The sequence below is a fragment of the Fukomys damarensis genome, unplaced genomic scaffold (genome assembly GCF_012274545.1).
Source record: "Fukomys damarensis isolate Sample0158 unplaced genomic scaffold, DMR_v1.0_HiC HiC_scaffold_38, whole genome shotgun sequence".
Classification (NCBI taxonomy): Eukaryota; Metazoa; Chordata; class Mammalia; order Rodentia; family Bathyergidae; genus Fukomys; species Fukomys damarensis.
Genome location: NW_022900950.1, coordinates 48,548,699 through 48,574,323, shown reverse-complemented (window position 1 = coordinate 48,574,323; position 25,625 = coordinate 48,548,699). Strand labels below are relative to the sequence as shown.

General features: G+C 35.6%; 1 protein-coding gene across 3 annotated transcripts in view; it reads right to left on the bottom strand.

Annotated features, from left to right (window-relative positions):
- Positions 1-8,713: 8,713 nt before the first annotated feature.
- The window catches only part of Med4 (mediator complex subunit 4), a 20,891-nt gene continuing 3,979 nt past the window's right edge, over positions 8,714-25,625 (bottom strand). For all 3 annotated transcript variants that reach the window (XM_010637002.3, XM_010637003.3, XM_010637004.3), the window contains exons 2-7: positions 19,883-19,949; positions 18,357-18,527; positions 16,210-16,267; positions 14,462-14,548; positions 12,956-13,087; positions 8,714-11,051 (exon numbers count right to left, since the gene is read on the bottom strand). In XM_010637002.3, the coding sequence (XP_010635304.1) occupies positions 10,879-11,051; positions 12,956-13,087; positions 14,462-14,548; positions 16,210-16,267; positions 18,357-18,527; positions 19,883-19,949 (688 nt within the window). In that variant the 3' untranslated portion in view covers positions 8,714-10,878. The remainder of the gene's footprint in view (positions 11,052-12,955; positions 13,088-14,461; positions 14,549-16,209; positions 16,268-18,356; positions 18,528-19,882; positions 19,950-25,625) is intronic.

The following is a 25,625-nucleotide window of genomic DNA, read 5'->3' as shown; positions in this document are numbered from 1 at the left end:
GGGGGGTGTACTTGTTAAGATAGTTGTCGCGAGCCGGTGACACAGAGCACTGTCCAGCAGTGTCTCAAACCTGAAAGAGCATCGGGTGGAGATGGGGCCAGGAGAGAAAGAAGGACGCAAAGACAGGAGTCTGATGCGACGTTTATTATAGGTAGGCATCAGACTTTTAAAGCAAAAAACCACAAACATATGAGGAAGTAGGCTTAACCACAAACTATTATGGGCTAGAATCACCATGACAATCTTAACTGCTGATTTACAAGAATAAAGAACTCATATCAAGAAACAGAAACTTAACTCAAGAAAAGGAAACAACTTACAAGATGGATGAACTTAACAAAATGGAGTTCTAAAGCTAACAATTCTTGCAACTAATAATCATGATTCCCACAGATAGTCTCTTTATTTTTGTTTGTAATTGAAAACTAGTGAAGAAATGCTAAGATTCTCAGATAGTCAATGCAGTCACTGAAAAGGCCTCAGGATACTGAGAGCAAAGCAGCATAAGGCCTCACAAGGAGATCCTTGTGAGCTCGCAGTGAGCAAGTTCTTGAATCCATCTTCCAACAAACTAGCCAGGTGCTTCCAATACTCAGTGCTTGTGGTCACACTTTGAGACATGCCATTTTCAAGTTTAACCAATGTGGCCATTGTGCTTTGCTTGAGTCTGACATCCTTAATATGAGGTGTGCTTTTCCTATGGGCAACTATAGGTTACAAACATATTATTTTATTTATTTATTTCATTTTTCCGGTTTTTTGAGACAGGGTCTGTCTATGTAGTTGAGACTGACCTGGAGGTCACTATGTAGTCCATACTGGTCTCAAACTCACAGCAACCCTCCTGCCTCAGCCTCCTGAGTGCTGGGATTACAGGCGTGCGCCACCATGCCCAGCACAAGCATATTATTTTAGAGTTGGTACATTTTGGAATGGAATTCTGTATCATATAAACCTGACCAAGTATCAACATTACAACTTGCACTTCATCAAAATGAAACCCTAATGTTACACGCTAAGGAGGGACACAGTATTCTGTGTGTATAAAACCTACAAAGGGTAGAAAAAAGGTTGAGTCTAAAAGCAATTCATAGCAATACCTGAGGGTACTTTCATACCAATCTATAGCAAGTGTTTTAGATGACAGGAAAATGAGTAATGCTGGATTGTGACTATATGATTTTGTTGTAAGAGAATAAAAACACTTTGCCTGTGAACTATTGTGATAGCCAACCTGACTCATTTGTGTAGTCAAGTGATCCCTGGCGATCCCCCCATCCCCCCCTTGGGAGCCCCTCAATTAATGTCTGACAGACTGCCTCACCCTGTGTGTCTGCAACTGTGTTATCTTTACAACCTTGTAAACAGGACACTCTGCACCTGTGTGATATTTTGTTTCAACTAAACTGTGTGAAACGTCCTCTGACCACCTCTAGTTTAGCAGTCCTTCCCCTGTGAAATTCTGCTTGCTGTTCCCCTCCCCCTGACCCGCAGTCTTCCCCAATTAGAAGAGCCCCTTAAAAAGACAGCCCATTTGCCCATCCATTGGAAACTGGATAAAGATGTGGTTTTTCTATAAAATGGAATACTACTCAGCCATAAAGAATGAGAAAATAGATTCATTCATAGGAAAATGAATACATATTGAAGATATACTCCTAAGTGAAATAAATAAGTCACACATGTGTAAATACTGAATAGTTTCTCTGGTGTGAATAATCTGCAATAATACAGAAGATCCTGATAAGATTACTAACATTTTGAAAAGGGAAGAAAGGAGCTAAAGGTGTAGGGAAGGTGGGATGAGTAGGGGAAGGGTAATAAGGGAAAAGAAAAAAATGTGAGATAATGAAAAGATGGAAATAAAGTGTTTATAGATGGGGAGGGGAGGAGGGGGTGAAGTGAGGGCAGGGATAAGGGGAAAAAATGAGAATCAAGTCTTGTTATGTGGAGGTACAAGATCCCAACAATGAATGTAACTGTACTGTATCCCTAAAATGTACCAATAAACTCAATTAAAGCTGAAAAAAAATAGGACCACAAAAAAAGACCTCTTAGCCACTTTTTTTCCTAGTTGTGAGCTGCTTTCAAACACCAGCTGACAATGAAGGACTCAAGTTTGGCTGGTGGCACTGTTCTATAACCTCTCTCGATTAAGTATAACACTATAATATTGGACACATTTATTTTCCTTTCAAACAGATTCTTTTCCAACTTGCAGCACACAATAGAATTTTTAAAAAGTCAGGCATATTCATTTTGATAAAAAGAATGCCAGGGAATACCAAACTTTTCCTTTAAGTACCCCAGCTCAAAGAATGAATCTTTCATTGTGGGAAAATTAGCACTCCAAGAGCCTGATGTTACTTATTTTCATTTTTAATATTTATGAAAACTATGTATTGTACTTCATGAAAGACTGATGTGTTTTGGCTATAAAAACTTTTTTCTCATAGGATAGTTTTAATCATAATAAATACTCTGTCTCTGAATATCTTTCTGGTCTCTGCCAACCCTTGGGATGTTTTTTCTTTTGTTGAGAAACAAAAGTGTTGTAATAATTGTTGAAATTGGAACTCCGTTCCTTGTATTTTCTTTCCCTTTTTTACTATACTTGCCAATATCCAGATTCAAATTATGTATGTGCTTATTATGATGTGTCTCTCCTTCTGCCCCTCTGCTTCATAGATGCCAGGAAGGCAGACTCAGTGTATTAGGTAATACTTACAAGAGCTTGCAGGGCTGGGCCAAGGCTCTTCAAAAGACTGCACATGCTCTGAATCAGATTTAACTTAGAACAGAGATTTTCAATATTGGCCTACAGTGGCCACTCACTGAGTCAAATGTACAAGAGTCCCTGCACTAGAGATCTGAAGGATCCAGCCAAAGACCTGGAGCCCACAGCAACGTCCCTTCAAAGTCTGCATCGGGGCCAAAGGATGTGCAATGGAAGGCCTAGGGGTCTGTACCAGGGGCTCAAAGGGGGTCCAGCACTACAAACTAAAGAGTCTTCTCCAGCAGGCCAAAAGGCCAGTGCTGGAAACAAGAATCTGTGCAAAAAAGCCGGAAGACCATGACCCAAAGGTAAAGGCAAAGACCAGAGCGCCTCTGAAGAAAACAGCTGAAGCTCCTCTGGGGAAAATCAGCTGAAACAAAGTTCTTCCAAGGAAAATCAGCAGAATCCTTTCCCTTTTCTACCATTCTGACATTCTACCATTCCACTCCTTAAAGTGGATCTTCCACACCCAGAACCATGCTGACTTAATTCAGGGTGTTCCCCACTCAAGTTGACAATCAATTACTATCACCCTCACTTTTACTCAATGCTCTGTCCTAAGTATGTAACACAGTGCCTGACTCAAACAGGTATGGAGGTGCTCAAAGACAATAAATGAATGGAGCATGAATGATAGCTGGGAGGGCACTAAGTTACATAAGGTATGGCAAACACTCTTCCTCACTGAACCTACGTTCGGCCTACGAGGGCTTTTCAACACAGCAACCAGCACCAACCATTGGGAAATGGTACATAACAAATCTATTCCATATACCTGGACTATACAATTTTGAAGGTCTTTAATGTTAATAATCAGATTCCATGCATCAAAAGATAAGATAGCTAAAACATTCAAAAAGGGACTTTTACACTAAAGATTTTGGGAAAGTATACCTTTTTTAAATCTTTTTTTTTTTTTGTACTGGAGATCGAACTCTGGTCCTTGTGCTTATGAGGCAGCAGAACCACTGAGCTAAATCCCCCCCCCTTTAAAGTATGCCTTATTTAAAGGATTCAATAATAACCTATCTTGAGCAACCAAACTTCCCCTGAAAGGACCATAAAATTAGTTGTGGATTACCTCAATAGATGGCAGGAAAAAAATGACAAATAAATCCAATGTCTATTCGTGATATTAAAAAAACTCTGGAGAAAACAGGAATAAAACATCTTTATCTTGGACTGGGGATTTAGTTCAGTGGTTCTACCACCTGCTTCAAAGGTGCAAGGTCCTGAGTTTGATACCCAGTACCAAAAAAAAAAAAAAAAAGATCTTTATCTCAACCTGATAAAAGCTGTCCATGACAAACCAGTGGCCAATATCAAGCTAAATGGAGAGAAGCTAAAAGTTTTCCCCTCTAAAAATCAAGGATAAGGATGTCTGCTATCAAAACTTCTGTTCAAAATTCTTCTCAAAACATTAGCTGAAGCAATAGATAAGAGAAAGAAAGAAAATGGATATGGATAGGAAAGGAGGAAGTTAAATTATCATTATTTGGTGATGACATGATTCTCCACATAAAAGATCCCAAAAACTCCTAGAAGTAATATTCAAATTCAGTAGTGTAGCAGGATACAAAGTCAACATTGAAAATTCAATAGCAATCCTGTACACCAATAGCAAACTGACTGAGAGGGAAATCAGGGAAACAATACCCTTCACAATAGCATCAAGGAAAACAAAATACATAGGAATTAACCTAATCAAGGAAGTGAAAGACTTTTAGAAAGAAAATTACAGTTCTCTGAAGAAGGAAATTGAAAAGGATAACACAAAATGGAAAGATATCCCCTGCTCTTGGATAGGCAGAACCAATATATTGAAATGGTCATACTTCCAAAACTGTTATATAGATTTAATTCAATCCCAATCAAAATACCAATAATATTCCTTACAGAACCAAAAAAAAAAGTAATCCTAAAATTGACATGGAACTAGAAGAGATCTAGAATAAGAAAAGCAATTCTGGGCAAAGGAAAGAGAGAAAACAATCCCAATCTTCAACTTTTACTACTAAGCTACAGTGATAAAAACAGCATGCTATTGGCAAAAAACCCAAAAAACAAAAACAGATGAATGGATCAATGGAACAGACTAGAAGATACAGAAGCAACTTCAGGCACACTTAATTATCTTTGACAACGGAACCAAGTCCTTTTGCCGGAGGGAAGGTGACCTCTTTAACAAATGGTAATGGGAAAATTGGTTCTCTACATGCTGAATGTTGAACCTAGACCCATATCTCTCACCATGCATTAAACTAAAATCAATATGGATCAAAGATCTAAAATTAGAAGTGTTTCTGTCTAATTTTAGATCTTTGATCCATTTTGATTTTAACTTAATGAAATTCCATCTGATTCAGCTATTCCCCTTCTAGGTATCTTTCCCAAATAGTAAGACATCATACCCAGTAATATATGCATATCCATATTTATAGCAGCATAATTCATAATAGCTAAATCTCACAAACAGTCCATATGTCCATCAACAGATGAATAAAGAAAATGTGGTATTTATACACAATGGAGCACTACACTGCCATAAAGGCTAAACTGAGTCATTTGTAAAAAAATGGATGCACCTTGAAATAATTGTGAAGTAACTCAGACACACAAGCTTAATATTGTATTCTATCTCTTATATGAGAAACTTGGCATTGTAAACCAATTTGGACAATGTATCTAAAAGTGTACTTTGACTTAGTATGATTAACATGTTTTATATGTTGTCTTATTGTTCTGACTTTCAATCTGTATATATGATAATTAACTTTATACAGCCTTATACATAAATGAGCCTGATACTGGAAAAATAAAAGGGGGTTGGAGAGAGGCCAGAGGGGCTATGAGGGGGGGAATTGAAATGTGTTGTGCATACGTACCAATTTCCTACAGTGAATATAATCATTTTGTACTGCAAACATGTGCTAATAAAAATGAAAATAGAAATAAATCAGTTGTTACAAAGAAAATCATTTTTCCATGCAAATATTATAATTAGGGAGATATCACTAACCAAATGTTTGGTCTCCTAAGATTTTGGTCTCATAAGAATTGCTTAAAAAACAAAACAATACCCTTCAGTTAAAAGTGTTAACTTTTTGAAGATGCAATAAATTTTGCTACTTGAAACACTGATTAGCCATTCAGTAAAATGAGGATATACAAGGGACCTCAATAAGAAAATGTATTACAAACTGAGTTTAAAATAAAAAGGTACTTCACCAGGATAAATAACTCAAACATTCATTTAATGGTCTATGTGGGCTGTTAGCTGGTTTTCATGTGAACTGTGTTCCACCAGTTCTACTGTTCTTCAGTATGTGATTGTATTTGGAGATAGGGCTTTGAAAAAGATGAAGTTAAAATTAGGCAGAAAGGGGCTAAAGGTGTAGGGAAAGTGGGAAGGGTAGGGGACAGCTAATAAGGGAAAAGAAAAACATGAGAAAATGAAACAATGGAAATGAAGTGTTTGTAAATGGGGAGGGGAGTAGGGGATGAAGGGAGGGCAGGGACAAGGGGAAAAAATGAGAACCAAGACCTGTCATGTAAAGGTACAAGATCCCAATAATGAATGTAACTGTACTGTATACCTAAAATGTACCAATTAACTCAATGAGGAAAAAAAAAATTAGACTATCAGGGTGAGCCCTGCTCCAAATCATAATCTGTCTTATAAAAAGGAAATCTGAGGGCCGGGGATTTAGCTCAGTGTTTCGGTGGCCTGCCTTGCAAGCACAAGGACCTGAATTCAATCCCCAGTATCAAAAATAAAAATAAAAATAAATAAATAAAAAGGAAATTTGGACAAATGGAGAGATGCATGTGTTCAGAAAAAAAAGATCATAGGAAGACATAGCAAGGAGGCCATCTACAAAACCACCTCAGAAGAAACTAACCCTTCTGACATCTTGATCTCACATTTCTGGCCTTCAGAACAGTGAGAAAACAAATTTCTATTGCTGAAGATCATCCAGCCGGTCATACTTTATTATGGCAGACTTAGCAAACTAATACAGATGGTCTAAATCTCACAGCTGTATTCAGAATACTGCGATGGAATCAACAAAGGTTCACTGGTGAGGTCCTACACCTACTTCCATGTCAGTCGTCCTGAATTAGTTTTGGAAGCATCAAAGGTATATTCTAAAAGAGGCCAACTTTTCCCTGGCATTTTAAAACAAGCTGTGTGTATTTATGTGTGTGTGTGATGGGGAACAGATGTGAAGAACAAAGGTTTTTTAAAAAATATGAAACATTTTAAACATCCCAGAAATAAAAAATAGTACAATGAATTTCCATACCTATCAGCCATCTGACAAGTACTGATTTGTTTCATTTCTTTCCACACTCCCTCCTTCCTTAGCTATTTTAAATGCCTGTTTTAAATAAGTTGTTATTTTCACTGCATAGTATTATGGAATTTATGTATATTGGAATGCCACTAACGCCAATTCATAGTGATTAATACAAAGACATTAACTATGAGAAAGAAAATTAAAACTCTTGACCAAACTGATTTTATGACTTATTCAAGTTATCAGTGTAAAACACAATTTTATTCCTGGGAAGCTGAAAGCCAAGTACTATTCTATGTTGTTTCTCCACATTGACAGTTTCCAAATCCATTTTGCATTTTTTCATTAATATGATGCATACACCATTCTTTTTAAAGTTCAGGATTAAGTACATTCAGAATTATTCAAGCACCATCTAATTTTAAAATGTTTTTGCTGCATCCAAAAGCAACCTATTACCTGTTAGTGTCACTGCCCCCTCACCCATCCCTCTCATTCCCTGAAATCACTGATCTTCTAGCTCTAGACTTGTCTACCCTGGACATTTCATTAAATTGAATCGCACATGGCTGTGTAGGTCTTGCTTCTTTCACTTAGCCTAATGTTCTCTAGGTTTACCCATGTTGTTAAATGTATAAATGTTTGTTTTTTGGTACCAGGTATCAAACTAGGGACCTTGTGCTTGCGAGGCAGGGAGCAGAACCGCTAAGCTAAATCCCCAGCCCACGGGATCATATAGTTTTAACTAGGTTTAATTTTTGAGGACCGGCCAAGTTTATCAAAGTGACTGCTCCACTTCATAGCAACGTATGAGGGTTCTGATTTATCCAGATCTGGCCAACAATTGTCTTTATTATAGCACTTTTGTGTAATTCATCTGCAAAACATTTTTCATTTTCTCGTGTTGAAACGCCACACCCATTAAATGCTAACTGCCCACTTCCACTCCCCCAGGTCCTACGAGCCACCTTTTCATTTTGTCTCTGACTACTCTTAGTAATCTCATACAAGTGAAATCATATAGTAGATCTGTCTATGACTTTACTTCTATAATGTTCTTAAGGTTCGTCCAAATATATAGTTTCTTGTCTCAGAATTTTTTTTTTAGGCTAATATTCCACTGTATCTGTAAACCACATTTTATCCGTTCATCCATCCATCAAGGGACACTTGGGTTGCCTCTACCATTGGCTTTTTGTTCGAGACAGTCTCACTGTGCAGCCCAGGATGGTCTTAGCTTCCCAAGTGCTGGGACTATACGTGTACCAGCTTTCACATTTTGACTATTGTAAAGACAGATGCTCCGGACTTATAATGTTATATCCTGGTGAACCCAGCATAATTTGAAATACTGTACATGAAAAATGTAATGAATATATCCAACCTACTGAACATCAGTTTAAAACATAATAGCAAACAGAATAGTCCCTGGGCCAGGGATTTAGCTTAATGGCACCGTGTCTGCCTTGAAAGCTCATGGTCCAGAGTTCAACCCCTGGTACCAAAAAAAATAGAATAGTCCCTAACCCACTGATTTTAAGGTAAAAAGATTAGCCTAGGTTATCCATTGGGCCTCGTATAATCAAAAGGATTTTTTTTTTTTTAACAGGAAAGAGGTTTAATTACAGGTTTTGTGTTTTTTTTTGCAGTACCAAGAATTAAATTTAGGACCCTGCATTTGTGAGGGAGGTGATTGCACCAGAGCTAAATCTCTGGCCCCCAAGAGGTTTAATTAGAGAAAATGGTAAGACTAGCTCAAGTTGCTGACAAAGATCAAACCAGCCCTTAACAAAGAAGAGTAAGAAAATTAGGAGACAGAAAATTGAGGCTTGGGCTTGAGAAGCCAACAAGTTCAGGCCAGCCCTTAATAAAGCAAAGTAATGAGAATAGCAAAGGGCTCCAGATTGACTAGAGGGGGCACACTGCAGATCAGCCTGGCCCCACAAGGTTTTCTAACCTGGAAAATGTGGGCAACAATGTCAGTGATGAATCATGAGAAATTTTTAAATTTGGAGCCCAGAGCCACAGAACTAAGGCAACCTTCAGAATCTTGGAAAAAGGAGGAAACACTCTCTGCCAGAGCCTCACTTTGGATTTAGCCTAATGAAACCCATTTTGGACTTCGGACCTACAAAACTGTAGGATAAATTTATGTTGTCGTAAGCCAACAGGTCTATGGTAACTTGTTCTCACAGCTAGTACTGTGACACAGCTAGTACAGACAGGGCAAGGTTTTTAAAATTAGATATTATGTTCTCCGTTCACAAATATAAACCTAGAAAGTGATATGTTAAATGCCTTTAATTCCATGCATTGTTGTAAGATTGATTTAACTTCTAACTTTTCAAAGGTCAACAATCATCAAAATGGAAAAACAAGACAGAAAAATGGAATTCTCAACTCATTTGAACAAAAAATACAGCAGCATCTTAGGTAAAAATTTAAAATTATATGTGGATTTTTTAAAAGAAAAAGAATCTATACTGAAATGTTAACTGGCAGTAATTCCACATGGAATGCTGAAATTTTTATTTATGCTTTTAGTATATTTCCTAAATGTTTCAAAATGGATATCATGTTTTAAATAAGGAAAAAAAAAAGTGATAGTCTAAAACTGATAAATCAAAAAATACCGTATAAGGGACCAGGGATTTAGCTCAGTGGTTCCACCGCCTGCCTTGCAAGTGCAAGGACCAGAGTTCAATCCCCACTCCCCGAAAAAAAGAAATACTGTATACACATACTATTTAAACATGGAAGTGCCAGAAGTTAAAAGTGATTCATTCAGGGAAACTGCAGTAAGAGGGAAAAAACTGGAAGAAATGGGTGTGCTGGCTCATGCCTGCAATGCTAGCACTCAGAAGGCTGAGGCAGGTATTGCTAAACAAAAAGAGGAAGAGAAGGAATGTGTGAGGGAAGCAGGTGATTGCTTTCTAAAATCTTTCATACAATGAATCCTTAAAAGCAGACATACGTTTTATTCAATTATTTTAACTTTTTTTAAAAAAAGAATTAAAGAGTGTGGGCCAGAGAAACCTGTTAGCTGTGATTACTAGTTCAAATACTCATTACATCACATGCATTCTCACTCCAGATTCTATTTAAGTAACAAAAATGCAAATGGTTTACAGAAATAATGTCCTACCTACATTGAGGGTATATTTAAATTAAAAAAAGAAATACACAAACAGGAGCAAATTTATTTACAAGTTATAATAATTACAAATAGTACAAACTAAGATAGGTTCTTCTGTTCCTGCAACAGAAGCCAAAAGACTTCACTTTCAAATGAGTTTTTATTCTGAAATATGACAAATATTCAGTAATTCACTGCCCTGTTTTAAAAAATAATTCCTGGAAGCCCATTAATGATATATGCAAGGGTTGTGTCCCTCAAATCTTATTTTTCAGAGCTGTGCAAATGCATCACAACAGGAACAGAACAGGGCAGAAAGTACTGAACTACTGAATAAATTTTGACTAATCCCCAAACATTTGCCTGGAGGATTAAAACTAAAACCACGATTTGGGGCTTTACAAAGTAAATCCACTTTGATTTTTAATGGGCAGCACAATTACATCACAGCCAGTATTTATGTGGCTACTCCATCAGTATGCCTTTGCAGTTTACTCCTTGCTACTGTATAAGAAATAGAATTCTATGGTCTTCAGTTCTGTAGGCTGTCGCACATATTTTATTTTTTTGTGTTTTTTTGGTACCGGGGATTGAACTCGGGACCTTGCACTTGTGAGGCAGGCGGTAGCACACACTACTGAGCTAAATTCCTAGCCCTCACATGTTTAATCAGAATCACTACTACTGCTTGAGGAGTCTGTTGACATAACCTCTACATCATCTTCATTTTCTTTATTATGCCCAGGAGGTTCCAACAAAAAGTCATTACTGTGGTTTGGTGGTAACATATTCACTGACATATCATTTGACTGCCATGGATACTGTGGAGCAAGGACATCTGGAGAAAAGAAAGAAGCATATCAGAGAATAGTTTTCTAAGTAATCTACTTAATTATTCTTTCCTTTTTATAAATAATTTTAACTAAAAAAAATTTTTTGTGGTCCTGGGGATCAAATCCAGGATTTCATACATGTGAAGCATGCACTTTATCACTGGGATACATCTGCAGCCCTTGAAGTAAGTTTTTTTAAGGTTACAAATAAAAATATTTATTTGGCCAAATTAAGGAAGGTCAAAATAAGAAAAGGTCAAGGAATGAAACGTATATTTTAGCAAATAGGAAGTTATTTTATACATATAAAAAACCACACTACCCTAAGAAACTATAGTCTCAATAAGTTTGCTTTTGTAAGGTACATATAAGCTACCATACATGATAAGACAAGTTGACTAGTAATGTATGATAAAAAGTATCATATAAAAAAATTCCAGACCAAGAGAAGGCAGATTTCTAAAGTTATATGAGGGTAGAGGGGGTGAAGGGAGGGCAGGGGTAAGGGGAAAAAATGAGAACCAAGATCTGTCATGTAAAGGTACAAAATCCCAATGATGAATGTAACTGTACTGTAAACCTAAAATGTACCAATAAACAATGAGAAAAATAAATAAATATTTGGATTGAAAAAGCAAAAAAAAAAAGAGTTATATGGTATTATCTAGATAGATGTGCCAGTTGGTTCATATCTATCCTTCTTCCTGGATCTGGAAACCATGTCTCGTCCACCAGCTTCCACAATGTCAAGCTTTTAACAGCAGAAGGCACTGATGGGAGCCTGCAGTAGGATGGTCCTCATTTCTTAGCTCAGGTGTTTTTTATAGTCACTCCTGAAGGGCTAATTGGTATTCAAATCATCAAGTGGGCTCTTCTCTCAGAAACATCTGTAGCATCCCTGAGGATGGGTTCCTAGTCAGTTTCATTATAATCCCAAAAGGTGGCTGTCCAGTAAATCTCCCTAGAATCCCAGTGCATAATTTCCTGCTTGTCGGCACTGGCCTCTGATACCTCATCTTCTCTGACATGGGAGTTGCCATGGCTACCCCCATTCCAGGTTTGGGAGTGGAAAGGATCCCTTTCTAGTCTGTCCTCACCTTGGGTCCCTTGCCCTTGCCTAAGTGTAGTAGCAGCTCTCCATATCCATTACTACTGTACTTTAAAAAAAAAAGTTTTTGCCCCTTAGTAAGTATACTGTTACCAGTTAATAATTATTTCAATTTTCCTGTTCAAATGACTGGTATGGTGTGTCTATTGATTAGATTGAAAATGGCATAGAATTCAGTATAATCACAATGAAAATGATGAAAAATATCAAAGGAAATTAACGTATATGCACACTGAGACCCCCAGTATCTACTTTAGGTAGCTAAGAGAAATGATATGTACAAAGTATTTTTAAATAACACAAGGCTATGCTTAACATGTAATGTCAAGCAAAATATAGACCATATTTTAACAATGTAAAAGTACAGGAATAAAAAGAAAATAAGCTACAATATTTAAAGTTACTACTTCAGAATGTAATTTTTTTTCCTTTTATGTATCTTACAAATGTTCCAATGTCCTATCATAACAAATTACCTACAAAATGTTAATTATTTATATAGCATGCTTCACAATTGCAAAAATGTGGGGTTTAAAGCAGGAAAAAAAAGCATGGGACAAGCCCAATGCCTGAGGAATATGGTGGAATATTAATAAGGAAGATAAAAAGCAGTTTTATCTAATTTCATAACCTTCATTCGGAATTCTTTAAAGGGAGTAACCAGAAAGCAGGATATACTAACTAGCAGAGAACCTAGCTATTAAGATAAGTTGGCTCTGGAATTTCAAATATTTAATTCCCAAAAGCTCATCACTGTCATCTAAATCTTAGTTTGCTTGGAAACATTCTTCTCATCATTACCTGGTAGTCTACCAGCTGCAAGGGCATCCCCTGGTAAATGACCATTCACACCATTTGTGGAAGGATTATTCATCTGACCCAGCAATCCACTTCTCATCTCTAAATCAGTTGGGTACGGTCTTCGTGGGTCTCCTAAACCATAAAGACTGCTTTTAGGTCAATCATATTTAACAACAAAAAGCATCAATGTTCTTCGAAGTACTGATTTTCTTTGGTGCACACTGAAAAACTCAAGCTACATTTTAAATTTTGGAATATGAAACTCATCACTTGTTTTTAACTGTATAATGTATTAATTTTAAAAATACATGTACTTTTATTCTCAATCATCCCAAGAATACAGCATAAAACAAAAAGTTATTTTGCAAACATTTCAAATGACAATTTTAGAAAATTATGATTTCAATTCTTCTAACTGAATTCCATTTTTAATTTATATTTATTTTATTTTATTTTTTGGTACCAGGAATCAAACTCGGGACCTTGCACTTGTGAGGCAGGCAGCAGCACCACTGAGCTAAATCCCCTGCGCTTAATTCCATTTTTTTAGTAAGAAAAATAACAATGATCAGGACACTTATAAGATATAAAGGAATGGAATGTTTACTGAAAGTTATCTAAATTAAAACCTTTTCTAACCAACCTTTTTGTTCTTGTCAAAAGATTAATTCCTGTAATTTTCTAGTGGCTATCAGGAGTGGGCATTCTCATTCCCATCACGAAAACAAACTAAACAGCAGCTTGGCGCTGAAAAAACATGGCCAGGTTTGGACCAACTTTACAGTAACGTTTCTCACCAACTCCAGATTACTCACCTCTAAACCTGTAGTTCTCTCCTTAGTACTTTTAGCGATAGTATTATCGATAGTAAAATCCACCATCAGGAGTGATGGAGCTGAGATAATTCTCACTCCTCCCAATAGGCTACTGTTCCACATTAGGTTTCCTGCCTTTTATTTTATTCACTGTGAATGCAGTTAGAAGATTGTTTCTCTCTTTGCTATTATTTCTAATCCTCCCAGCTCTTCCTGGGCCTGTGTGTTTGCTGTTGGGTGCCAAGCACTTTGTCTAAATGTCGCATCTAAAGCACTGGGACTGTGTGCTTCTCAGGTTCCACCATTTGTGGAAAGCCTAATGGCCCTAAGAGTTGGCTTCTGGCCAATTTTTTTTTTTTTTAAAGGAAAGAAACAATAGTCCCTAGTGCCACTGACTTTGTAGCAAACCAAATTTATAAAAACCATGGCATATATCATCACTCATAAGACATTAAAGATGTAAAAGTATTTTTATTAGTAGATGAGATGTTTCTAAAATATATATTCTATATTTGAATCTTTTGTATATAGAAACCTAAGAATTTTAAAGCTACATATAAAAGAGGGGCTGGGGATTTTGCTCAGTGGTGCCTTTGCTTGACTCACAAGCAAAAGGTCCTAAGTTCGATCCCTGGCGCACATAACACACACACACACACACAAAACTCTCTATATAAAAATGTACTTTTACCTGGAACCCAGGTCAGTGGTGCGCACACAGCATTACTTGCACTAATCCTATGTGCATACTTAATTATTTCTTCAGATGAGATAGCACCTGAGAGAGTTAAAAACAGTTTAAGTTTAGTCTAATAAACATACAAGTTTAGAAGGCATGCATCGTCACACAGTATACTTAATTTTATTTGCTTTCTTTTCCTTTGATACAGGGTTTCTCTATGCAACTCAGGCTGGCCTTAAACCAGAGATCCTCTTGTCTCAATCTCCAGAGTGCTGGGATTACAGGACTGAACCACTACACATAGCTAATTTTAAATTACCTGAAAATAGGATAATTTCAGCCACTTACCTTCCCCAACAATACCTCCATATATATTGTAAACCTAAACTGTATGTATTTCCAAACTGAAGATGACACTCATTCAACAAAATCAGACGAAATAAAGAAACATTATTTAGGAAGCTAGTATACTGCTCAAAACTCTCACTCAATAACTACCATTAAATACTATTACTCTTCAGAAGCAATAGTAAGTAAAACAAAGAAAACAATGTTTTATTTACCAGTGGCATCCAAGTTATGAAATCAGCAGTCTACACTATTCTGTGTGATTAACATGGCCTAGGATCTCAACAGAGCTCAAGATGCATACAATGTATTCATTAGGTTAAAAAAAAAGCTGTTGAATATGCATAGTGTGACTAATTTTTTGCTTTAAAATATACGTACAGGGCCAGGGATTTAGTTCAGTGGTGCCCTTGCCTGCCTCGCAGGCGCTAAGTCCTGAATTCGATTCCCGGTACCAAAAAAATAAAATATATGTACATATGGGTATTTTTATTTTTATTATATACATATTCTCAAATCCAGAAAAAAATAAAAGAACATACAAACATTGGTAGTAGTTACCTCCAAGGAGCGAGAACAGATTTTTTTTTAATGATTGATTTTTCTTTAGATTTGTCTCAATGTAACAAAATACTGTGTATAAAGAGCATAAAGTATTTGAGGGTTAGTAACAAAACAAAAACAGTTTTAGATTTCAAATAGCTGCCTTAGTCATCTCTCCTAGAGACCCATTTACTGCTACAGAAGCCAAGTTCATCTCTCAGAGGATATTAGCTATTTTTCATATTTAACAATCAAAAAGTAGGTTCCCAAAGAAACAGGAAAGAGAAAAGAAAATGAAAGAATTTAAGATAATAACTAAAAGTAATTCAAATCTACAAGTCACTTTTTAATTACAATTCCATTTTTAGTATGCAAAATGAAAGACCCAATAAGATTATAACGTAAGCCTTTTAACAAGAAGAGCAGGACAGGAAGGCATGCTGGGTCTCTGAGCCTCTCAATGTGCTCAATATCCCAAAGTATTTCTAGTACTGATTTTATGATGTTCTTATCCCAGTTTAGTTGTCCAAGGGACATTCTCTTTCATTCTATCCTACCTTCCAGATCCAATTCAAATCCCATTTATTTTTCTTTCTGCCAATAACTTTTATAAACCAATCTCTGTATACTCAAGTACACAGACAAAATTGGTTTCTATTATTGCTTCTTATAACCTGAAAAAGGATGTGATACTTCTACTTCTCTAGGGATGCCTACTACAACACTAGAACAGGACACATTCACAATGAAAATTTATTGAACTCTTTTCAAAAGCAGAAAAAGATTACCAGTAATATTCTTATGAGCCTCTTGAAATAAGAACTTAGGTTTTTCAGAAGGCCATTCAGTTTTTCCATGGTACTAACCTTTTCTTGCTTTTTCTATTGACTTGAGTTTCTCTTTTGCTTGGTAGACAGCTGTTGCCTAATTTAAACAACATAAAAAAAAAAAATATATATATTTTATATATAAAATTTATTGTTACACATATCAAGCATAGCTTTTGGCTTAATTAACACTTATCCACAAAAACAACTTACAAAACTTGGAAATCTCCCAGTTTATCTTTAATGATCTGAAATACTACTCGATATCATTTGTATCAGTTATATTTAATGAAAGAAATATTATATTCATGCACCAGTATCCCACTCTCAAATAGTTGTTTAGAAACTATAAATTCATTCACTAATTTTTTATGTTGCATATCATTAAATATGCAAAAGAGATCCAGACCATTTATCACCTAAAAGCATCCTATTTCTGTATCTAGTTCAAGGATAAAGTACCCAAAATAATGTTTCTCTAGTAAAAGAAACATTCTTGGGCCAGGGATTTAGATCAGTGGTGCTGTCGCCTGCCTTGCAAGACCAAGGTACCTAGTTCAATCCCTGGTACAGATGAAAAAAAAAACAGGAAGAAACACTCTTGAATAGTTAATATGAAGTCAGAGAGATCTAGGTTTAATTTCCATCTCTCTATTTTGTAGCTTCCATTAAGAAATTTAGCTATACGGGCCGGGGATTTAGCTCAGCGGTTCGGTGGCCTGCCTTGCAAGCGCAAGGACCCGAGTTTCTTTTTTAAAGTCTTTTTTTTTTTTTTTTTTTTTTTTTTTTTTTTTTTTTTTTTGTGGTATTGGGAATTGAACTCGGGCCCTTGTGCTTGCGAGGTAGGCAGCAGAACCACTGAGCCAAACCCCTAGCCCCATGTCTTGGTTTCTTCACATTACTAATGGCATTGACTTTATGCATTGAAATAATGCATACAAAGCTAGTATCTAATAAAAAAATTTCCTTCTAATGGTCCTTATGTTCACTCTTTTGGAAATCTGAAGAATACAATCCAAAACAGAGAAGAAAAAATTTTTATCTGCAAAAATATTTATCCAAACATTATTTATACAAACTTGGAAGAAGACATAATTATATAAAAAATGTTTTTAAAATAAGAATTAAAAGGCTATTTGTATTCTTCTAGATTACAATAAGGTTAAAAAAATACACTTTCCTAAGGCTTAAAAAACAAAAAGACCAAACTGTTAAATACTGGCATTGTATGAGCAATAGGAACTAAAGGCAATTTTTCCTTCTCTACTTTTCTGTATTTTCTGAATTTCCTTTTGATAGGCAAATATTACTTTCATAAGGGAAAACATTTTAATATACATATAGTTTTTGGAAAGCATTTACTTAGAATTATTTCCTCAGTAAGAGTTGCTAAATTATCTTGAATCATTAGCCTCCTATGTATTACAACCCATTCTGGCATAATCTGAAGAGGTTCATCAGAGATAAGATGCCAGAAATGTCAGTTCATAAGAAAATCAAACTCAGCTGTTTCTGTCTCTAAGATCACCTGACAGTATTTAGTAAAATAACTAGGCCAATAATGGCTAATAAACTGCCTCTGAAATAGTAACTGTGAGCAAAGAAAAACTAGATTTCCCTAACGTGTATCTTAATCCCATCTGGTTTAAGATGGAAGACCAAATAAATTAATATAAATTTTAATCAATTTATGAAATTAGTACATTTTTTATGATTTCAAAGTATTTTAAAACCTAAAGATTTAGACCACTAAAAATTAAAACCTGTGTTACATCAAGATGAAAGCAAAACTTCCCATTTCTAAAATTTAACATTGTGAAATCACTGAATATAAAAATGTAGTTTAAAAGTAACAGACTATCTGAAAATAAAATGTAAAAAAGCAATGGCCTTTCATTTAACTACTGAAAATGTCCCAAGAGGAAAAGGAAAGTAAAAAGAATTAGGTGAATTATGTACACACGTTATCTTCATATAAAGGCAGGGCATTATCTACACGATGAATATAATCATTATCTACTGCATACTAATAAAAATTAAAATTTTTAAAAAACACCTGACAGAATGTCACTTTTAGACATGGAAAGTCAAATTTTCTGCTCCTCAAAACAGTGATAAAAGGTTTATTTTTCAGAAACAGTTTAAATGCTATCCTTCTTCCCCTTAGGAAGCAATCATCAACTTACCAGTATTTGTTCTGCTTCCTTTAGCTGTTTCTGTAGTTGCTGAATATCACTGTCTCTCTTCTCTACTTCTTTTTCTAAAACTTGCATTTCATGATGGATTTTTCCCTGATTAAGTGCCAATTTCATTAATTCCTGAAATTCCCCATCTCTGTGAATTAACAACTCAAGGACCTGTCAGATAACAGTTGACTAAGTAAGAAAACAGAATATTGAAAGACCACATTCCAACAAGACAAAAGAATTCATACATAAATTATCTAGGTTATAATATTTTAACACCTCCAAAATATTATTCCTAATCTTTGTTAGTAAAGCTGCCAATCATGGTGGTAAACACCTGTAATCCTAGAACAGAGGCAGGTAGATTGCAGGTAGATTTCCCAGCCTGAGAAATTTAACAAGACCCTAACAATTCTCTACTCAGTTTATCAGATTTCTATACTCTCAAAATATGCCCTAAGAGAAAACTAATATAATGATGAGGTAGACAACAGGGAGGTCTACTACATATTGTCTTCTTATTTATTTTTTATTAAAAAGGTTTACCTTCCTAGTTCATTCTCTGTGTCCCCCCACACCCCCACTATCTAGCTCAGGGTGGTCTTGAATTTACTATATAGCCAGGCTGGCCTCAAATTCACAATGATCTTCCTGCCTCAACTTCCTGAGTGCTGGGATCACACATGTGCACCACCATGACTGGTTCATTTTCTTTTCAAAAATTATGGTCAAAGCATTTAATATAAAATTTATCATTTAAATATCCAAAAATTTTCCGAGTCAGGGAAAAAAAACCTGTTCACAGCAGAAAATTAAACAGAAGAGGAAAGTATACGGAAAATAAAAAATACCTGTAAATCTGACACCCATAAAGAGAACATCTATTAACAGTGCTCTTTTATTTCCATTTATTTTCAAGTTGAACTAGGGAAACCAAACCTACAGTAAAGAGCTACATTTATAAGAATATTAACTTTTCCACCGCCTGCCTACAAGCACAAGGAACCAAGTTTGATCCCTGGTACTAAAAATAAAAAAAGAATATTAACTTTTGATTCACTGTTTTAATCTTTATTTACCAAGACTTTGTTGGTTCATTGAAAAACAAAAATGAATAAATGTGTAGCTATAACTGTGAGAAATAATAAAATACTGCTAAACGCTTAGAAAACTATTTCCTGAAGCACATTATTATGCTATGTAAGTGATACAGAAAAATTATCAGGTTTACTTTTAGGTAATACCTTTCTGTTCTCATACAAAGTAAATATAAAGCAGGAATCTTGCAGAAATTATCAGGGTTTTTGTTATATAGTACTGAGGATTAAATTCTAGAGTTTTCAAATTGAGCTATACCCAGCCCTTTTTCTATCTTCAGACAGGATCATGCTAAGTTGCCCAGGATGGGCTCCAAATTGTGATCCTTCTACCACAGACTCAGAGTCCTGGGACTCCTAGTACTGTAATGTGCCACCAGCCCTGGCTAGGTTTTGGTTGTTATTTTAATAAAGAACCAAACTACTTACCTGGTTTTCCTCTCCAGTCTGTGACAACTTTTGGTTTCTTGAAATTGCCAGCATTTCTATAAGTTCCCTGAAAGAAAAACAAACCAAGAAAACCTTTTACAAAATAAATATAATAGAAAATTTCTTTGCTACTCAGTCCATTTGTGGTACTTACAACATGCTGGCTGCTCATGACTACTGCTCTACATTCCTTTCTCTGTACCTCAGCTCTCCCAGTCATGCTGCACTCTCACTAAGACTTACTTGTGCCCATCACTGAAATTATTTATACTGAGTTTTACTATTACCATCACTGTATAAATACCCACTGCATAAATGCTGATGAAATATGACTAGGAACAGAAAGAGTTCTTTCTACAAAATCCTCAGTTTAATGCATGAACACACTCACGCAAGGTTTGAAAAGGCAACTGTAAAGAACCAAGAAAAAGTCTGAAAAATACAGAACGCACTAAGACTACCTGATGAGAGTGTAAGTTCTCATTTCACTTCAAAGAAACCTAGGACAATGGACTATGAGTGATTTATACAAGGAAAACTCCTGCATCACAGTCTGTAGGCCAAATCCAGCACATCTGCAGTTTTGTAAATTGAGGGCTGCTTTTCCTTTACAAGCGTAGAGCTGGGTAGTCACAGCAAAAACCACATGGCCTAAAAAGACAGAAATATTTACTCTTTGACCCTTCACAGAAAAGCTCCTTCATTAATGGGAAGATTGGCAAATGAATATACATTTCAAAGTAAAGCAAAACAACTAAGGAAAGCATGATTCATTTTTAATGATTTAATCATTTTGCACTATTAGCTTAACATCTACCAGCTAACATGGATTCTCTATTTGTTTTTGTTTTTTTTTTTTTTTGGTACTGGTGATCAAACTTGAGACCTTGTGCTTGCAAGGCAGCCGGCGGAACCACTGAGCTAAATTCCTGGCCTTAACATGGACTCTTTACATAATAAAATTCCATTTTCCTAGAATACTCAATAGATACGTGGTTTTCCTGCATGAAAATTAGTATCAGATTAGGATAATCTGATAAAGAAATAGGATCAGGGAAAAAAATAGCAGGCAATACTTACCTATCACTTTCAAACTTATTGCTAGATGGTACATTTCAAAAATTATCAGAGAGGAAAGCTTCACAACTACATACCTGACATTGGTCTAGTTAGACCCAGTGTTTGTACCTTCTCGCTGGCTGCCAAGTTACTTTTACTTCTGTATTTCTACCTTCCTTCCTACTAGCTGAACATCATTTTTCTGCAAAGTGTCAACTGGACTGAACCCTGGCTATTACCATACCGCTATGTATGTAAGAATAATTAACTAATAAAAAAAGAGATATGGGGATGCAAGGTCTTCATTTATTCACGCATCAAATATTTACTGAGTTAGCTCTCAGGTGCCAGGCACTTTCTAGATACTTTCTAGAGTTTGAAGAACTGTAGTCAGAGCACATCAGGCACCAAGAGGGATACAAAGTGAGACAAAGGTAGTTAGGTAAATATGGCCTTCTTGTCACAGTAAAAAATTAGTGTTTCATTCTAAGTGCAATAACAAGTTATAGATCATTTTAAACAAGGAAATGACATGAACTGACTTACATTTTTAACAACCACTGAGCTATTTGGTGAACTGGCTGTAAGAGGACCAGAATAGGTAACAAGTTAGGTGCTTCTTGTATTCCAGGCAAAAGATGACAGGGCCTCTAGGATTCAGTAATGGAAATGGGAAGACTTGAACAGATGCAGGATATAATTTGGAGGTAGAAATGAATGAACTTGCTGATGAATTAAACTGACATTGCATGAAAAGAGCATGTCATCTGACTCTTTTTCTATGTCTAGGGACATGGACAAGAACCTCTGGCCTAAGTACAAGCTGGTTTCAGGGTAGGGAAGGGGAGATAGTGACAGGACATGGGGGTGAATTGAGTCTCTTTTTGTAGCTAAGTGCTAGTAATTTTATTAATTCTCTAGTTCCACAGATAATTCATTTTACTCCCCTTTAGGAGAAATATTTTCAGCCATTGCATAATGAAAACAAAGTCTGAAAATGTTTTTCTCCTCTGTGCAGTTCTCTTATGTTCTAGGTAAGAGTAAAAGATGTTGGCATCAGAAAGTATCTATCTGAATGCACATCTCCTGACTCAGCACGGCGGGGTGGGGGTGGGGTGGGGGTTTGATGTATGAACACAAGGTTGTGGTATTTAGGACGAAGTTATGGTTTGCTCTTTAAAGAAGGAAAACTGTAGATAACAATAATAATTTGTACGTATCAAAAGCCAGAAGAAAGGATATTAAATGTTTCCATCATCAAGACGTGAGAAATGTGTAAGGAGGTGGATAAGATTAACCTGATTTAAATATAACACAAAGCCGGATGTGGCAGTGCATGTCTATAATCCCAGTACTCACAAGGCTGAGGCAGGATCTCTAATTCAAGTCCAGCCTGCTTTACATAAGGAGATTCTGTTTCAAAGAAGTAAAAACCAAAACACACAAAGTACACAATCTACACACTTATCAAAAGGTGATAGTTTTTGATTGAATATGAATTTTTATGCTTCAATAAACAATAAATTAAAATTTATTGTAGCCGGGGATTTAGCTCAATGGTTCCGCTGCCTCGCAAGTGCAAGGACCTGAGTTCGATCCCCAGTACCCCCCCAAAAAAAAAGTATTGTAAAGAGAATGAATAACTGTTCTTATCAATTGGGTATTTCTACTTCAAAGAAACTCTAAGCTATCTGCATAGTTTACAGTTTTCTGGTGTATTTGGTATGCTGTAATATAGATGATACGACTCTGTTTTCCTCCGATCTATGTGATTTTGATATAGTCCTAGGTTTAGATTTTCAATTTAAATGTAGAAGCTATTACTATGTATTTTGTAGCACTGTCTTAAAATGATACACGAGAAAGCCATAGCACATGGTGTATTTTCCGTAAAAATTAATCTTTTCTCTTTTGCCTCATGGGGAATTTTTCTCATTCTACTGCCAGAAATAGAGATTTATGATTTACTATCAATATAAAAAATGAACATTTGTTACTTTAAAATATATAGCATCTTATTAAAGCATTAGCCAGAAAAATGTGTATTTAAATGGTGGTTAGCAGAGCACTGTGGGTGTGGGTCAAATGAGGGCAATCTCATAATCTGGGGTGCTAGTTGCTTGTAAATTTAAATAGTGATACAATTTATGTTTGTAGACCTCGCAAAATTATTCTGGAAAGTAATTTGTTCTACAACTAAAAATATTTATATATTAAAAGAAAAAAGAGATTCAGGCAGCTCTGTAACAGTCTCTAGACAAAGAAGATACCTGTCTTTCTGAACTGAGAGAAGAGGCTAAAGAAACTCCAGGCCCACTCTGATTACAGGTGTGAAAATAAAAAGCCCCATAGGAAAATGGATACATATTGAAGATATACTCCTAAATGAAATAAATAAGTCACACATGTAAATACCGAATAGTTTCCCTGGTGTGAATAATCTGCAATAATACATAAGATCCTAATAAGATTACTGACATTTAGAAATGGGAAGAAAGGAGCTAAAGGTGTAGAGAAGGTGGGATGGGTAGGGGAAGGGTAATAAGGGAAAAGAAAAAAATGTGAGAGAATGAAAAGATGGAAATAAAGTGTTTGTATCCCTAAAATGTAACAATAAACTCAATTAAAGCTGAAAAAAAAAAAGAAAAAGCCCTACTCTGCCACAGGAGGTATATACTTGGTATTCTCAATTAGAATCCAGCCACACGTCCCCAGAGAACTGTAACTTTCGTACATACTAGAACCTATACTACTGGTGGCACTACACTTCAGGTAAATTATAGGTAAAGAGAATAAATGGCTGGTTTGGAAACCTTGGGATTCTTATCAACGTGGTTTCTGCAAGACAATGAGTTATAAACAGATTTAAAACTCAAAGTCTAAATGCCAGCACTTGGGAGGCTGATGCAAGAAAACTACAAATTCAAGAACTCGAGCCACACAGAAAACTTGCTAAAAAAAAAAAAAAAGGAAGTCTACAATCTATGTCTCTATTTTTTTTAATTCCTCGAAAGACTACCTCATTCTATTTCATTTTACAAAGTACTAAAAATAGTGAAAGGCTGTATATATATACAAACAGGTAACATAAAAATATATAAGGTACATTAGTGACCTTTTCTTTTTTTTTCCCCCAGCACGTGAATTTGATCTGTATATTTAAATGAATACATAATGGAAACTGCTGAAAGTCAAACACGTGGAGCAGTTTCATTTTGTAGAGACTCTTAGGTGGCAAATCATGTATCTCTTCTACTACTACCACTAACCATCGTCAGGATCATGGGAGTTAAATTTTCACTTACTTACTATTAGTCTTTATGGACAAATAAAATAACATAGCAGATAAGTCATACGAAAATTAAAGGAAAAAAAAAAAAAGAAAAACCACCAAGACAATGGTTTTTTAATAAAGAATACAAAGTGCCTCAATTAAGAAGACTATTACCAATCTGTCAATATATAGCAACTATAAATAAGTGATAAATCAGTCTTTTTGTTACTCTTGGAGAAAGGACAACATAATTGCAGCTTCTTTCACAGAACACAAAAGAGAAATGGGCACCTCAGCTGATTATGTACAACTAGAGAGCCCCAAATAGACAGTTTCAGAAACAGTTTCTGAGGAATATTTAGATGATGATTTACTACTTCCATGGGCAAATACATCTCATCAAGCAGGACATACTATACTCAGTAAAGAGGGGGAAAAAATAAAATACAGAGCTATAAATTGGTCAAATCTAGACATGAGAATTTCAATATAGCCTAAAATTTAACATAACTGATGAGTTACTTAATAATTGTGTCATCTCAAACACGTGAAGAGTATATTCAATCCTCCAGGTACCAAAAGCATCAGAAAACACTCCAGATACAAAGCCCAGTAGTCAATTAATCAAAGGCAATATCTCAAATTGACCAGTGAGTTGTCAAAAGTCAAAAGATTCTCAAAATCTTTGTCCTGGATAAAGTGGCTCATAAAAATAGCTCCTAAACTTGAATATAAGATAAGTATTAAGAGTTATCCAGCAAAACAAAGATAAATTATGGCACAGCATGTCAAATTCAGAAAAGAATTTACTGGATTCTAGTAGAAGACTGAGCCTGTTGTGATGATACATACTTGTAATTCTCTAGGAGGTTGAGGCAGGAAAAGCACAAGTTTCAGCCTATCCTGGGCAACTCAGTCACTTAGTGAAACTCTGTCTTTAAAAAAAATTTTTGACTGAAAGTGAAAAGATAGAAAACAATTCTCCATGTGACAGGAGCCCAGAGAAAAACATGGATAGCAATCTTATTTGCAGACAAAGTAAATTTCAAACCAAAACTGATTCTAGTATTATTGATGTAGGATGGTACTGTATCATACCTCTATGAATGAAAAATATCTTATACCTGCTTTATGATACATAGTAGGAACCGTGCTTTATCAGAGCTACATTTAATGACATTACTCTAGAATGTTGTCTTTCCAGATGATGATTAAGATGCTAATAAAAAAAATGGTGCCAGGTACCACAACAGCAACAGAACTTTGATGTTTTCTGGATATTATTCTTTTCTTTGTTTCTTTTTGTTTTGTTTTGTTTAATGGGATGTGCTGAATGTCTATGATTTTGTTCAGATGACTGCAGAACCTGGAAAAGCTGTTGCTGCTATCGATGCATAACATACTGCTATT